A 16,556-nucleotide genomic window follows, 5' to 3' on the forward strand; every position below is an offset into this window, starting at 1 on the left:
GATTTACCACAAACTGAGAAGTTTCTTTCAACATTTTATTTTTGTAAAAGTGAACCCTAATATTTCAAACACAAAGCTTTATATATAATGAAATAGTTCACTTATGTTATTAACTAAGGCATTTTCTATGTTTGTAGAATTCCGCGTTTCACAATCTGCGCATGTCGATACCTACTATTCTTTTTATACCAGATGCTAGGTTGCGTATCTGCACGTTTGCCGGCATATCTCGCCCCCAATATCCGACTCATTTCTTTTGTCAATAATAGCTTTAGTGTCTGCTGACAATTCTGCATCTGAGAAAGCTTTTCACTCACAACCTAAAGTCTTCTTCAATAGCTCATTATTCTTTTCTTAGAAGGTTAACAGCGAGTGCATTATACGCCCCAAACTTCACTAGTACAGTGTTATTATGTGGTACTCTAAAGCTTTTACCCATTAACTTGGTTTTTGCTTAGGTTCCTCATGCAGATATTTTGAATATTCCATCAGTCGATTACAGAGCGCTCGATGTACAAACTCAGCCCTCACTGTTACCTCAACAAGTGCTTGCTTCGAAATACCGCTCTCGATCTGATTAGTCTGAAGCTGTCTCTTAAGCTGCGCAATTCGATTCCATTAGTTTCAAATAACTCCTTGCAAAACTACAACAACCAGCTACTTATGCATCATAGATGAATACGACGACCAGCTCTTTTTCGGTTAGTTTCTATTGGTTTAATGTTAGAATTGTTTTTCTCTCATGCCACTTTCGCCAACTAGTCTAGATTTAAATAGTACTCTATCTATCTATCTTCTTAGCAGAAATATTCTTTAATATTAAAAAGTACGTGCAAAAAAATTCTGCTTTCACGCTTTGTCACCGACACTGACATGCCACAATAAAATACACTGAATTTGTGGTACATTTTCCAAAATTTTTAAGATCTCGGAAAGTATTAAAAAACTACAGCACTGGGCCGCAGACAGATCTTTAGATAACCAAAAAAATCATAACAATATTTATTATCTTATTAGGTTGTAACAGTATTTTCGTAGTCTGGTTTTAGTTTTTTGGGGGAAAATAATTTTTTCCGAACTGATTTCTTGACTGTTATTTAAATGCTAAATGCATATGCTATAATAACTTAAGCTGAACTTTTTCAAACGCAAAATTATTTAACTTTCTTTCGAACTATGATGTCACATCTTTGTTTTTCTTATTTCCTAATAGGTATCATGTGTTCACAGGGTACATCTTCTATGTGTCTGCTATACAACTAACAGGCGCATTATTATAAGCCCATTTGTTCTCCAATAGTGTCCAAAACTACATAATCCAGGCCACAGATTTAATACCACTGGCTACATTATCTCCTTACGCTTTCTCCTGTAAGTTCCTTTTCCTAGGCATAAACGCGCACTGCCGAATGATGATTAATCATTCGATGTATATATATATACATATATACATATATATATATATATATATCCAAGCCGTATTATTACAATTAAATATTTACAGCGGATAAGGTCAAGCAAAAGAATAAGGATCAGAGCGTATTGAGCTGCTGCTTTAGCATAGCAAGAGGAAATGGAATCACTTGCAGTACAGCATATTATACTAGTGCTGGAGCTCGTAGGACTTATGTTAGGAAGCGGTTTAAATTTACTTCACACACCAACGCCCTGAAGTACACTGGCAAAATAAGCAAGAATACTGTAGCTTATATTCGACAAAGTTTGCTAAAAGCTTTATTAACCCATACTTTATGTAAGTATAGGTCAAATGGAGTCTATGGAAAAATTATTCTTGACGGAAACCATCGCAGGAGGTGTTGCTTTTGCGGCACTAGATAAGTCGGACTTGTTGCTAACTGTTGCAAGTAAGTTATCACTTATTAACTGGGTACTGACAAAAGGAGGCTATATGTCTGTATATGCTTTGCTTTCCGCACCAACGGCAAACTTCCATGTTACAACGTACCAATTTAGACTTTTTTACTGCTTTTTTTTTCTATTTTTTCAGTGTTTTTCTTCTCGTTAGGCGATCTGAATGTCTTGCGTCCCATTCAATGCCAATACGTTTTAGTGAGTTGTCAATATCATTTATAGCTAGTCTGTAATCAGTAAGTACCGCTAGATGGCTACTCCAGCAACGGATAAATGTAGTGTCCAATTTAAATATTATTTTGAAATAGGTGCAGCATGAACTGCTTCGTGTGTGGACATTACTCACGAAGAATTAATCGATAGTTGGCATAGCACACCAATAATATGGCTTCTATCATATAACAGTACATCACCATTTCGCCTATAGGGACGCGTGCAGCATCAGCTGACACTCCATCAATATCGAGATGGCAAGCGATAACCAGCCACACGAAGGCTTGGGATGGAACAAACATGTATACGAGGAACAGCGCAACGCCACTAATGGCAATAGGAGAATTAGTGGTAACCGAACAATATCAAACAAAAGTCCAAATGTCATCCGTTACCCCCACAAGGCCGCTCCCCCGTATTTATCCATAACGTCTGCTGGCTGCTGCTGCTGCTGATGAATAAATGAGCTGTTGCTTGCAACCGCTACCACTGTCTGTGTTATAGTCGATAGAGACGTTCTTGTCCGCTTACGACTATAGCCTTTTCAGTCTGTAGTCTGGCAACAGAGGCCGCCATCATTAGCATCACAGTCAGCCTTTTAATCTCACACAATCGCCCTGAAGCCTTTCTTTTACTAGCCCACTAGAAACAGTTGAGCGACGGCCAAATGGCCAAAGCGCACGTTTACATTCACATATGTAGGCACTAGTCAATAATGATTTCGACTAACAAGAGACTGTGTCGAAGTCCACTGCGTAAAAAGTGCAGCCGTGCATAATGGTAAAAACCTAGTAATACGATTCGAATTCTGTATTCAAATCTAACAACCAACTCAGCAACGCCGTTTTATCGGAATCCGTATATTGGTGGATCAGAGCACTTATATATATACATGATGCTTAATAGCTGAAATAACTAGTAAGTTGAGCTAGTCAGGGGAGGGTGGCGCTCGTCACTATAATACGGTAATTTTTTCTAATTTTACCAGAGAATCATCGAGTCCCACTTCTGATCGTTTTTGAAACATGGTAGGAACATGCGTGCATTGCTAGAAGCTATCTGCCGCCCTTTAGCCATTAATTGTATATGGTTTTTCTATGTAAGCGCGTACATTAATCTGGAAAACGCCGAACGCCATTCAATGGACGGGCAAAGGTGCACCTGTCCACGATGGCTTTACTCAATTTATAAACTAAAGTTGTAGTTGCGTATTTATATGTATATATGTGTGATTCTATCTCTATTTACAACTTACCTCGAGCACTGAGTGTCGTCAGTAGCACAAGTTTTTCTTAGTTTTGTGCGGGTCGGCACGGAAGACAGAAGACCTCCTCTCTCTGTTCCCGTCGTAACTCTATATGATATCTAATAATAACAATAACAACTGGTTATTATTAATCCCTGAATGTAGCGAACACAAGTGCAACACTGCTCTACACCACACTTCACTCCTATATTACATCGTTAAGGGAAACCTAACCCCGATACTCTCAACAACTGTTGCTGCTGTTGCCCTTACAGCTGCTCAGACCTGGAAGATCGCCTACAGCCAGCAGCTGGCCAACGAACAACAGCAGCAGCAGCAGCAGCATCAGCAGCAGCAGCAGCTAAAAACAACACTGTTTGTCCGTCCATCGCCAGCAGCAGCACCAGCGACGACTGCTGCTGCTGCTTCCATCATCAGTAGTAGCAATGCAAAAACTGTTCACCGCCGCCCTTCTGCTGGAACCCGACTACACTACCGTTAGCAGCGTCGCGACGAGCGTCACCACTTTTCACATGGGACCGCGACAAACAGCAGCGACAGTACAGGCACAGCAACCCGCATCAACCGTCGCATATTGTCAGCAGTTGTCGTCACAATCTTCTTTTGTCAAACCCATTTGACGACGGAAGGGGCGGCCTGGCTTTGCTTTACTTCTGTCGTCTGCGCCAGCGGCAGCATAGGAACGGCCACCATCAGAAACAGAACAGAACACCACCCGACGTTTTGCCTCGTAGCTAACCTATCAACCATCCATCCGTTCCTCCGTTTCAGCTGCTGTTCTCTGTTTCTCGACGGCTGTCTAGATTTATCCGTTCACCGACGAACACAAAGTAGCAGACGACGCACTGTCGGACAGACGCAAAACCATTTATAGTAACTTTTTCCCCACACGGAACTTGTGTAACTGGTCCAAAGTTACTAGACGGTTGTTGATTGTCTTCGTGGTGGTGCGGTGATAGCGTATTGCTCTAAGGATACATAGTGGTCTAAGTCCTAACCTTGAGTAGACACAGTTCGTACCGGATGCCAGCCGCCTACGGTAGAGTAGGGCAAAGGACTCGAAAAGAAAAAAACCAGCTGTAATTTATCAATTACATGTTACTCGCCAGCACTGTGCCCGTCTTTCTCTTAAGAGTAACACTATGGTGTGAAAGCTGGACACTACCACGGCAAGAGTCTGTGGTTCAGCCCAAGCGGTGTGTTTTCTTGGGGGTGCCCTTGAATGGATTCTATAGAAAATAGAAAACTGCGTTTTTTTTTTCTTTTCTTAATATTGCGTAATTTAAAAATGACTTCTAAAATGTTCGCTCCAGATGTTCGGAGTAGTTTCGGACAAATGAAACGTTAAATCAAACAATGCGACTGTTGATAAATGAAAATGTGTTGTAATTTCTTAAGATAGGTAGTCAGATGAGACTGTGAAGTTTTGCTGAAAGTGCAAGCACAACTTAATTTGAAAATATAGCACTTACTATTAAAACGTTGGTTACCTCAACAACTATTCTGGTTCTTGTTTCGCTACGTGTATTTGCAGGTTTGGCTGGTGCAGAGCGCTGATCTTTACGTAAGTTGTATCGAGCCAGCAGACACGCAATACCAATTCTAATGGTGTAGTTTAATAGACGGATTCTGTCAACTGTATGACACAGGTAGTTTATAAGGAAACAAATGAACGGTAGGATTTCTTAGAAGAGATATTTATTCGATTTCCAGGCGAGAACAATCGCTATATTAAGCGCTTTAGCCAACTTTGGCTAAAGAACGCATAAACTTTTTAGACAAAACACTTTATACGTTCAGAGCAAACACGTACATCATCTCGGAAATTATCTTTGTTTTCATCTATAAAGATGTGCAGTGTATGGGTGTCGGGCCACTTTTCGATGCTGACTACGTCATACCGTTACAAACATATTTATACTAAGTGGGTGTGAAGATCTATAATGAAAGTGCGGCTTGCATTTGTAGGTACTGAAAAATAAATTTTGACAAAATGCCGCTTCCCATTGTCATCATCACCGGTAATCAGCAATTTATAGGATATACACTAAATAGGCGCAAGGCAAAGGTCTTAGAATTTTTATCATAAAAAATAAATTGGAAGAACAATGGACTCATAGTTACCTATCAATAGTGGAAAAATAATTGTATATGTTTTATACCCATCCCCGTATCTAAGGGACGTCGTTTGACGGTTGCATAGAAATGGAAGCGGAAGTAGCTTTCCATTGAAAAAAAAAAGTGCCCTTTTGCCTAAATCCAATTTCACGATTATTCAAGTTTATGTGAAACATCGCCCGTATACAACAGTATAGTGTATGCTGTGGGTATGAACTGTGTGTAGATCAAGATATGATTGTAAACGGTTTACGTACAAAAATAACTCCACTGAATTTATTTATGTAATAGACAATGTTTGTGTTTTTTATTTATTTTACTATGTTTTTAATAAACAATACATATGCTTTTTTGTTTTTTGTCTTTCTCTTTTTGCCCATCCACCATTTCTCTCCTCCTTTATAATTCCCCTGCCTCTGGCGTTAATTGTCACCGTCTTTATTAAAATTTTTTCGCCAAGCTCGAGTTATATCTTTTAATAGCTTTTCTAGATTTCTTATTATTGAAATTAGCTCGTTTTCGAGCGTTGTTGTTTTGTGTCGAGAACGCGGGCAAAAATTGATGTCCTTATTTTGTCGGATCTTAGTTAACAATAAGAACTGTTCTCGTTTCCCAACGTCAGGTGGATCAGACTTTTTTCATTATATATCATTTTGGTTTCTTATGTCTGACCCGATCAATGCCACCCAGAGACCATTACAGGAAGTGCAGTTAGTGGTAACCTGAGCTCAATTATTGTTATTAACTTAGCGCTACAGATTTCAAGTACAACCCGTAAAGGAGCAGAGACAGTTAGCTAGTTACAGTTCCCCACTCTTGCCTTTTGAACTACTTTTCTTTGTATACGAATGGATGGTACACACATGCTAATAAATTTCGATGCAAAATAAGATGTGGCCAGGATTACGTCACTCCTTCTTTGATACTATTTCTATATTATTGACCTCTTGAATATATATATATATGTATATATATATTCAAGAGGTCAATTTTCTGTCTCGTTCACACAAGTAAGGGACATTAGGCGAGCATCTATATGTTAGTTTTAGCGTATAAGAAAGCCACTTTTGTTCTGTCGCGTCTTATTTACTGCCACTACTCGTTTTTGATTATGATCACGTACAGTCATCTGTTTAAATATGAGAGAAGCAATTGGGAAACGTAATTGTTACACACAAGGGCTTATTTCAATGATAACATAAAAGCATTGTATACAGGTAAATACTAACGTAAGTGAACAGAGATTAAAATAGAAAAGTACCAAAGCTTACAGACAGCTAAAAAAAAAGAGGGTATTCTACAAGTTTTTCGCGCATATCTAAAGTGGATAATTATTACTCAATAATCCAATCAAACCTATTGGTTAACTGGACTCGAATTTTAGAAAAATAAAGTTTCAGAAAAAAGGCTGATTTTCGGCAGGCCGACAATATTAGTAGATTATCTACACAGTTATATCACACTATTTGGCTGATAAATCTTTTACGTGTGGCAACAAAGACTGCATGGACGTTAATTTAAATCAGGCTTTGAAGTGTAGCAAGATGAGAGCAAATGGAATTTGTTCAGTGAGGTTTTTCATTGATATTTAAAATAATCCTATGGAGGGAGAGCTCACGCGGTATGGTGATAGAGATCCTATTTGACACAAATAGTACGGTACAGAATATGTTCTAGACGACAAAAACTAACAATGTTGCGTATGTATATAAGCAAATAAGTCACGTACATTCTTGCCTAGGAAAAAACCTAAGATTCTCATACTATGACCCATCTTTTTAACTGCGCTCATTAGCTATTTAATAATAAATGGTAAGAAAGGTACACTGTTATGGTATAACCGAAGACAAAAGTGTCATACAACTCGAGATCATCTCGCGGTACTGCGGGACTTCTACGCTATATGGAAGCGAAATTCAGGCCAAAATGAATTGTTTCAATACGCCAATTATACTACCGTGTGTATATTTCGTATTATAGAAATAATTTTGTTATAATATGCCGCTAAACATCTCTCGAATTGTAATTTTGACGCGTACTTCACTTTACCTTATGCTTATAATAACACATACATGTATTATTATCTATATGTACGACATTTTTGCTATCGGTATTTTAAGCCACCACGTACGTTCTCCTGCGATGCTTTCATCAGGAAATAAAGCGCAATCTCGGTCTTTTTTCAATACCAGTTCGATACCAAATCGAGCTCACCGAAAGAAGGTACAATATCGATTTTTGTGAGCGTCGGCGCCTCACATACAGATCAAGACGCGGTCATTGTTTCATTTTTTATAGATACAAAATTACATTACTATACGAGATGTACCGCTTAGTATAACATCGCTGGGGTGAACACGGCGAACGATTAAGCGACGTTAGGGTACGACTGCATATGTAATAATATACAACAACATATACCCTCCCCCACCCCGCCTCACAGACAGACAGACAGACAGACAGACACGCGCGCGCTTTCTAACGTCAACTTTCCTTTTTTTCCGAAACAAAGGAAGAGAGTACATGCTTCGGTGATAGTTGATAAATAATGGGGCACAACAACGTTGAAAATGCTACATACACATACACACTCCTCTATTCCAACTCCTTTCTCGCTAGTTTCTCTCTGCTCTGCTCTGCTCTCTCAACAGGCGCAACTGCGGACGCTAGTCTCGCCCAACACCTACCTCCATGTCACTCGCTTTACGTACTCGAAAAGTCGTCTCGACGGGATTATAAAAACAAAGAAAACGAAAAGCATTCGAGAATAGAGCTAACATAATATTGGTATTACGGCATAGGGAATTGCGATGTGTCAATAGTCAATAACGTACGCCGTGTTTTTCTGGCGAAGCGCGCTTCATAATCGCAGTGAGTGACTACTCAACAAGTAGTTCGTCTTTGTAGCAACTCGATTAAATAGAGATCCTTGATTCAAGGCCACTGTTACATTATTCAAAGCCTTTATGGCCTTTAAAGCCTATTTCTGCTGCCGTTAGCCTTTTGTTGTCGGACGAACGTGGCTAGTCCTGAACATTCCTTCAATGCTCGTCTGCCATGCTAAAAGATGGTGGCTAAAATTGGATATAGTCGCGGTCACGACCATGGGATGGGGGATAAAATGAAGGGCAGTCTCTTTTATAGCTCCACATAGGCTGTGTTTTCCTTAATGTCCAAAACTTCCCGGTACATGTCTTTGACAGCACGAATATTTTTCCTTATGATGTACAAATCGTCATTTTAGCCTTATTTTACATTTTTCACACTCCGCTATCACTATGAGACCTGTTACACTGTCACGTAAAAGTATTTTTTAAAATTCACGCACTTTTGTTGATTTTTTTAGCATCTCTAATGTAATGGTGAATCTCAGGATCGTTTTCGGCGTTCGTTCTAGATTTTCCTATCGATTCGATCACTCGACTCATCACTAAAACGCACACTAGTAATAATCACAATAATACAACAATATATTGTACTACTACCTAAGTCATTAGTGTCAGTCACCTTTTAGCTGGTCGTTTTGATGAGTCCAAGTGCATCGTTCCAGGAAGGTACAAGAACAAATTTCGAGGAATACGTAGTAAAGGAAATTGAAAAAAAAAAAAAACGAAAACAAAAAACTTACAATCAATAACTGACAAACGTACCAAGTCATTTCCAACCAAAAGAGTAGCATCATTCTGATGGCTGCCGCAGAATCGCGTACATGGAAATGCGCATTAACGCATATAAACACAAAGAGATAATAATATACAACAATCAATTTTGAATTAAATTAAATTAAATCGCGCTTCAGTTAGTATGGGGAGCAACCGACAAATTTGTGTTCGTCATATTTCACTTAATTCGCTTCAGCTTATTCTGATGTTGTTGCTGTTGTTGTTGTTGTTGTTGGCGGCTCTTCTTGATCCTCATGACTTCTTCTTACTTAGAAAGGGGACTTTTTTGTGCATTAGATTAAGTGTTATGTTATGTTTACCCCTAATAGCCTCTGTAATAGCAGTCGTAGTAATTGATGATAGGTTGTATAAGTGTTAATTAGTTATTTGTTAGGTGATAATTCCCACAATTCGTCGGTCGCTAACACAGATGATATAAAGAACGCGAGTAGCCCATTATCTTTTCCTTCTTGCTTTCATCTGCTCTCCTCGCCGCAATCGTTTGCGTATTTCTATTTGTGTGCTTCATAGAAGCTTCACACACAGCCGCCGCTGCCGCTGCCGCCGCCGCTGCTGCCGCCGCCGCCGCCGCTGCCGCCGCCGCCGCCGCCGCCGCCGCTCGGCTCTAACTGGTCTGCATCGCCATCATGACACTTACTGGATGTTCGCACTATGCCAATATCCCGCCACTCATCAAAAAGTTCTTACACGTGTTAACTTCTGATCTTCGCATTTTTTCGTCATCTTCAATCCATAAGCTCGTCTCGCCAAATTTAACAGGTCAAAGGTTCTGTTACAAATCAATTCTCTTTTGAGTAGAGCGCCACTTGCACCACACCTACAGAACATACCATTCCATGATTTGATGATGCTCGCCACTCAGTAGTAACACCATCAGAATTATTAGCAACGGGTAAAGTAATAGAATTCCCGTACTCATGCTAAACATTTGCGCAAACACATTTTCTTCCCTGATGGTCATTTCATGCCTCACACGGTCTGCAGTACGATGGATGGATCAATGGATGAATAAATGGAGGGTCGCGGTAACTTCACGACGATCGGCTTGTGTCGGCTATAAAGCGTGACGTGATATGCTGTGTAAAAGCGAATCCGTATCAACAGGGTAGATGCACGCAGACTGTTTTCCACCAAGCAATACATTGGCTACTGTAACGCGCTGCCCATGAGTGGCAGACATCGTCGATCGCAGTTCCTTTAATGGCTGTCACATGTTCACGTTAGATGATCTCGGATCGAATGCTTCATCACGTAGTTGTCCGTTACATTCCCTTGTTATTGTTTGTTGTTTTCGGATAATTTCTAAAAGGATGTATAGTCTACTTGAAGAGCTGCAGTTGCGCTACGAGCGGGATGTGGTCAGATGGGATCTCCTGATGCGGGCACCCAATCACCTTGTTTTCAGCGAGCCATTCGGGGTCGAGTGGGCCGAGGATACCTGCAACGGTAATCTGCTTCTTCGTGAAGAAAATGTAGTCAATCATTCCCTGAAAATCGTACCTGGAAACACAATACGTTCCTCTGTTAATTTCAGCAACAATTAGAATTACGGCAAAGGGCGAAATAGTGTCGTTGTAGGTCTGCATTGCATCGGTATTAATCAAATGAAAGTGGAGTGCTCGCTTTTGCATAAAATAATAGTGATCATGACCTATATTCAATATAATTTAGCGTTGGTGACAATTCAGTCATTCGTCCTCCCTATATCGCTGACCAGGCGGCGACGCGCTATGGCGGTTTTTTACTTCCTTAAATAAAGTGATAAAATCGATCGTCAAATACGACTGTCGATTTTATCACTCAAATGCCCAGTAGTCGCAACTGTTGCCAACTACACAAAATCAAGGCCAGCAATGTCCTTCTACTACCAAGTGCTAGACACTTTCTGTTTTCAATAAAAGCTAGTACCGAGAACCGGTACAACAGAACAATAGAACCGGTTGTTTGCGAAATCACTCTAATTAAACTGTTTTCGCTCTTTCGTAGTATACTCACGTGTAATTCGTGTAGGGCATGTCATTCTCAGTGTAGCCTTGTTCGAGCTGGAACGGATGCGTATAGGAATTCGCCCCAAGCTGACTGTTACTGTCTACGGTCATTTTTTTCAAACAGGACCGGTATGAGTTCAGTTCCTTAAAGTCCGGGTGGTCACAAGCAATGCGACCGTTTCGCAGGTACTCAATGACACCAGAATCTGGCAGTGAATTGAGATCCCCCGTAAGGATAATCGGTATATCAGTGGTCTTAGCAAGTGCCTTGCTCTTCTCGTGAATCGTCTGCAACTCGTTCATCAGCATCATCGTCTGAATGAGCTTGACGTCACAGTACTCCGGATCCCAATGGATGTGAGCAGTACACACAAGCACAGGCACATCGGGATGTTCCTTGAGCTGCAGCAGAACAGCCAACGAAATGTTGTCCTTCGTCATAACACGATTGAGCATATCGTCTGAGCCTTCTGCGTTGGCCATTGCTAACTGGTTGAACTCGATCAGGTGTTTATCGAGTACACTGAACTTGGATGTCTTATAAAATATGGCACAACCATCGACGTGCTTGCGATCCGTCTCCGGCATCGACTTAGCGCGCGACTTCGGTGAGAAAATGCCCTCCCATCCTTCATGCTTCAGCTCCGGCTCAAAATAGTTGTAGAATTGTTCGGTCTCAACCTCCTGTATAAGTAAGTACGGTATAGTGCAGTGCGAGAGAACAAATGGTACAAGCACACGTTAATCATATCCTAGTATAACATTATGAAAATATCGTAATATATATATACGCTGTTTAATGACCTGTAACGTGATGATATCAGCCGAATTGCTTCGAATCTCCTCCATGATGCCCTTTCGGCGATATTCCCAGGTGAGGGCCCACGATGGGCAGTAACCATACATCGTCCGCGTAGCGTACTTATCACACAGCACGTTGTAACACATGACGGTCAGTTGGGTGAATACCTACAGGCCATTCCACATGCATACATTATATATAGAACAACAATGCAACAGTTTATAAACAAAAGTTTTTGTATAGACCGTTTTAAGGTTATCTTTATCCTTTGTAAGAAATGCGGCTCGTAGTTTCGTTGAAGACTTAATTTCATCACAGCTCTCCGTGTGTGCGGCCCAATCAGCTGATTCGCTTGATGCGTATACCTTACCGACTTTCCCTGCGGCGGGTCAACGGTCTTTCTAAGCCAATGTCGTGTTGGAGCGCCACTTTGCGACGCAGGAAGACTATCAAGGAGGTACGTCAGTAGCTTCTGCGTTCCGTTCGGCTCCGAATACAGCGAAAGAATGTCCGGTGACAGCGGATTTCCCTTTAGCCCTATACATAGAAAAACAAAAAAGGAGCAAAATTAAGCTCGACGGTTCAGGACCGCTTTTTACTGTTTGGCTGGTTTGCAGTTGTATGACGCACACAAAACCATATTTTTGTATGTTTACATCAGAAATGCCTGACTACCCCACTGCGAAAATGAATAACCCCGCAGTTTTTCTGTTATGCTAAAGGCTCCCGATAAATACCAACCCAGTGTAATAAGCTGGAATAGTCGGCCTAGTTCATAGGGCAAGCTGTGCAGTAGATTGTTATTAAGTAGCAATTCGCGCAATTGCACGAGGTCACCTAGCTCATTGGGCAACGAACGAAGCTTGTTCGTGGAGACATCGAGAACGGCGAGGTGGACCAGACGACAAATGTCTACAGGCAGTCTCTGAAGTCCATTATCGTTGAGATAAAGTGCTGTAAGATGGGTGAATTGCCAGAGGGATGGTGAGATATTTCGAACAAAGCCCTTAATTTCCAGTTCGGTCCATTTGCTTTTTTTGCCTGATTGTAAATCGTCCGCCTGCATAAACGTGTGGTTTCGTCGCGGAAGCGAGACGCCTCCCGAGTCGAATTTGTTACCACCCGCCTGATTGTCCAGCTTGTTGTTACCAGGCCCATCCTTATCTCGCGCCAGATTCCGTCCGCCCATGCCCGACACCCCATAGAGGCGAGACATACGTTGATCGTCATGCACCACCTGCAAAAGTGCACGGATAGGAACCGTAAGGCATTAGATAGCAACTAAAGTTCGTTTCTCGTCACACTCGTATTCAATAGGCGATCTTGGACAGCCAGATCACTGCGGCCAGATTATTGTAGATGACGTTACGATCCACTGGTTTTATCTTAGCAGACGAAACTGAAGCGTTTTGGAATTTACTAACTAACTGCTCAAGAGCAAGCTTATCAGCCACTCTCGTGGATGTTCTGTTTTATTTGCTTTATTTATCTGTAAGATAGTGAATATCCGCGGTAACTGTTAAAGGTGTGTCATTAATTCACACCTGTGTTTTATTGAACATCCTATTAAAACCGAATGCAAGTGTAGTCACCGAACTTCTCAATATTGTTCTTATTAGTAGAATATGTAACAAAACTTGGCTGGCTGGCAGCTCTCCCGTCCAGCTTTTACCCTATAATCATGTAAGCAAGCATAAACAGAACATCTGGTGGCAATTTTCATCGTTTATCTAATCAAATGGCTGGAAATGTCATTTCAGATCGAACTTCGCGCATGATGACCTATATTGGAAATCATGAAGTTCAGCCACGCGCACAGTTAACATTAGCCTCGTACTCGGAAAGATAGCTTGGATTCTGAATGTTTCATATTTGCGTGTAAATACTTGTGACGTTGCTGCTGCTGCTGTTGTTGTTGTTGTTGTTGTTTGTTGTTTGTTGTTGTTGTTGTTGTTGTATGAAATTAATGAGGAAAAACAGCAGCATCAGAATGGCTGCAGGCACAACGTACGGGTGCGGCCGGCGTTGAGGGAGGCGTTCCACGCGGTCGAGTAGAACTTTTTTTGCCCTTTTTTCGGCCTCCTCTAACGCTGACAGCATTGCGCTTAGGGAAGCTACGAACTGTCGACCCCATGTTTGTGAAAGGTTTCTGCTGCTGGTGATGATTCGGCGCCACATCGGCTTGCACCGGAGAACAAGCCACCACAGTCATTACACGTCGCTTACCACGATCCCTCATAGAATTCGTGAGACGTGCTTTTATTCCCTTGACGACCACGTGAAGTACAACAAGTTATTATTAACACTTTGATGAAATATACCTTGTTTTTGTGTAATCAAACGATTGCTATACGGTGACGGTATAGATAAAAGTGATTAGTTTCAGGTAGCGTTCCTCGTCGTGCACGCAGTTCACATCTGACGTAGGCGAGCCGTTCAGGTGTCAAACGTGTATTAGATATAAATGCAAGACTAGTCTATACCAAGTGTCAGTTCGTCCCTGACGAAGACCAGCAATGTATGGGAAGAATTGACGATTTTAGGGTTTGTATGGCAGACTCCGAACAGACAGGAAATGTAATGGGCTGGAAGCTAGCAAGATACACACAGGAGCATCTGCATAGTTATGTAATTATTATTATTAATATTACTATTATTATTATTCTGGAGGTGGAAGTGGCGATGACAATAATACTGGTTGAATGATGAAGATGATAGATATAATGAAATCTTAGCCCTGACGTGAGGACGATCGTCACTTTGTGGAAAAGTTCTTCGAGGCAGTCATAGCGGTTACGAGTACACAAAACAGATACATGTAGATGGTATAAGAAGAGGGCTCCAAAGGGTCAAAAGTTGTGATTCTTCTTATAGCTGGTACTTTGGAACTAGCGCGACCCCACTTCGTTTTGGTACGCTAGTGACGGTTTCGTTCTAAATTAGACATATTCTGCTCGCCCAATACAGAGGGGCCAATGGCAAGAACAACAACAAGTCTGTCTGCAAGTGATCTACCTGACGGCCAGAATATTAGTCTGGAATATGAGAAAACGTCAATATTGCATAACGATACATAGGCTCAGACGGATCACATTAGGTTCTGAATAAAGGCATAGAGAAAAACAGCAGAAAAAGCTACTTACGTCGAGCTGCTGCTTTCGATTAGTAAATTCAAAAATTTTGACACCAAACTGGACATGATCAAACTCTGTGACGACTGGCCCTTGCTTCGGTAGGTCTGGCAAGACACCTCTGATGGCTACAGGTCGTACAGCGTAGATCGAATTGAATGAATGAGTCAAGAGAACGAGCCGATGGTTTGTGGTAATGGTTTTCAGCTTTTTGGCAGTGTTCGAATAACCGTTCATTTTATGGGCATTTATTCCTTACAGGCGATATTTTTGTACCAAATAAACCTATAACTAAACTGGATTATACAAAACCGTTCATGTTTTGCGTAATCTAGCTTAACGTGTAGAATAGATGCAAGCTTCTACTATATAATAGTTCTGAATCTAGACTGCCAGCTACTTAATTTTCTTGGTTGGTCACGTTAATATATATGGTTGGCTAGTTGGTAGACGATTATCAGTCACTCGACCAAGATTATGCTGTCACCAAGTATGCGGGATGCTACTCCTCATCCTCAACCTCAACCTAATCTATGATGTTTTTTTACATTAAATTTTTACACTAAATAACCTCGTTGAAGCAGGGATATCTATGACCTAGTAAAATATCGCATTTATTTGGTTAACTCAACGAGATACTACTTTAAAAATTCTAAATAGTTAGCATAGACAAAGTAGTTCGACAATGACTTGTGCACCATACAACTGCATTGTGTCTTTTTTACATTTAATGTGTATATTTTTATGTTTTATTATGTGCTCGAGGAGACTATGCTGTACCATTGGAACCAATAGCTTCTCATCAAGTCTCGCAATCAATGAGATGTGCCTTCAGTTCATTGGAGTATCATTACTATATGAATATTAAATAGCCCCATGCTTAAGTGCTTGCATTGAGCTATTGCCACCATCGAAATTATGTGACGGTATAATTATTGTTGTTATTATAGTTATTATTAAGACGTGCATTTGTTTCGCATGAAAAAAATCGATACATTCGATCGATATATACCCGATGGCGTAAGTTTGTTTTGTTTGGACCCTCATCATAGGATCTCTATTAATCATAGGATTTCTATTAATAGATAGTGAACACGCTTCTGATACGGTTTAGGCTGAGCTAATTATATACGACGGATTAGCAACTATTGCAGCGTCTGGCCACGCCTAAAATTTTACGTTTGCGTATTGTCTTTATGCGTTTCACACGACAGGATTAGTAAAGGAAATGCGCGGCGTACGAGTCAACAATACTCTATGTAATATCTGTGATGTGAAGATCTGTGCTTGTATACGTATTCGAGGAATACGACAAGTAAACCATACATAGCATTTCGACATAGGTCTGTTTTCTACTGCTGTGCCCTGATATAGAAAAGTTTTTATGGAAAGGAACAAAAGTCATGTATTTAGTCACATCGTTTAATCAAAAATCATTATTTAACTTCATACAATAATTAACTTAGTAAAAAGTTAATAATA

At 40.7% G+C, this 16,556-nt stretch overlaps 3 protein-coding genes across 5 annotated transcripts in view; 1 reads left to right on the forward strand and 2 right to left on the reverse strand.

Annotated features, from left to right (window-relative positions):
* The window catches only part of LOC111268171 (uncharacterized), a 31,761-nt gene extending 27,797 nt beyond the window's left edge, over window positions 1-3,964 (reverse strand). The window contains exons 1-2 of the mRNA XM_022846957.2: window positions 3,828-3,964; window positions 3,341-3,450 (exon numbers count right to left, since the gene is read on the reverse strand). The gene's annotated coding sequence lies outside the window, so the exon portion shown is untranslated. The remainder of the gene's footprint in view (window positions 1-3,340; window positions 3,451-3,827) is intronic.
* A 483-nt stretch (window positions 3,965-4,447) lies between these two features.
* LOC111268180 (uncharacterized) overlaps window positions 4,448-16,556 on the forward strand; it is a 32,689-nt gene continuing 20,580 nt past the window's right edge. For both annotated transcript variants that reach the window (XM_086971577.1, XM_086971576.1), the window contains exons 1-2: window positions 4,448-4,548; window positions 4,887-4,916. In XM_086971577.1, coding sequence (XP_086827703.1) covers window positions 4,448-4,548; window positions 4,887-4,916 — 131 coding nt within the window. The remainder of the gene's footprint in view (window positions 4,549-4,886; window positions 4,917-16,556) is intronic.
* twin (CCR4-NOT transcription complex subunit 6-like twin) overlaps window positions 5,746-16,556 on the reverse strand; it is a 47,411-nt gene continuing 36,600 nt past the window's right edge. For both annotated transcript variants that reach the window (XM_022846960.2, XM_022846959.2), the window contains 5 exons: window positions 12,685-13,180; window positions 12,314-12,480; window positions 11,946-12,110; window positions 11,149-11,825; window positions 5,746-10,653 (listed from right to left, as the gene is read on the reverse strand). In XM_022846960.2, the coding sequence (XP_022702695.1) occupies window positions 10,473-10,653; window positions 11,149-11,825; window positions 11,946-12,110; window positions 12,314-12,480; window positions 12,685-13,180 (1,686 nt within the window). In that variant the 3' untranslated portion in view covers window positions 5,746-10,472. The remainder of the gene's footprint in view (window positions 10,654-11,148; window positions 11,826-11,945; window positions 12,111-12,313; window positions 12,481-12,684; window positions 13,181-16,556) is intronic.

Source organism: Varroa jacobsoni, unplaced genomic scaffold (assembly GCF_002532875.2).
Source record: "Varroa jacobsoni isolate VJ856 unplaced genomic scaffold, vjacob_1.0 scaffold_1263, whole genome shotgun sequence".
Lineage (NCBI taxonomy): Eukaryota > Metazoa > Arthropoda > Arachnida > Mesostigmata > Varroidae > Varroa > Varroa jacobsoni.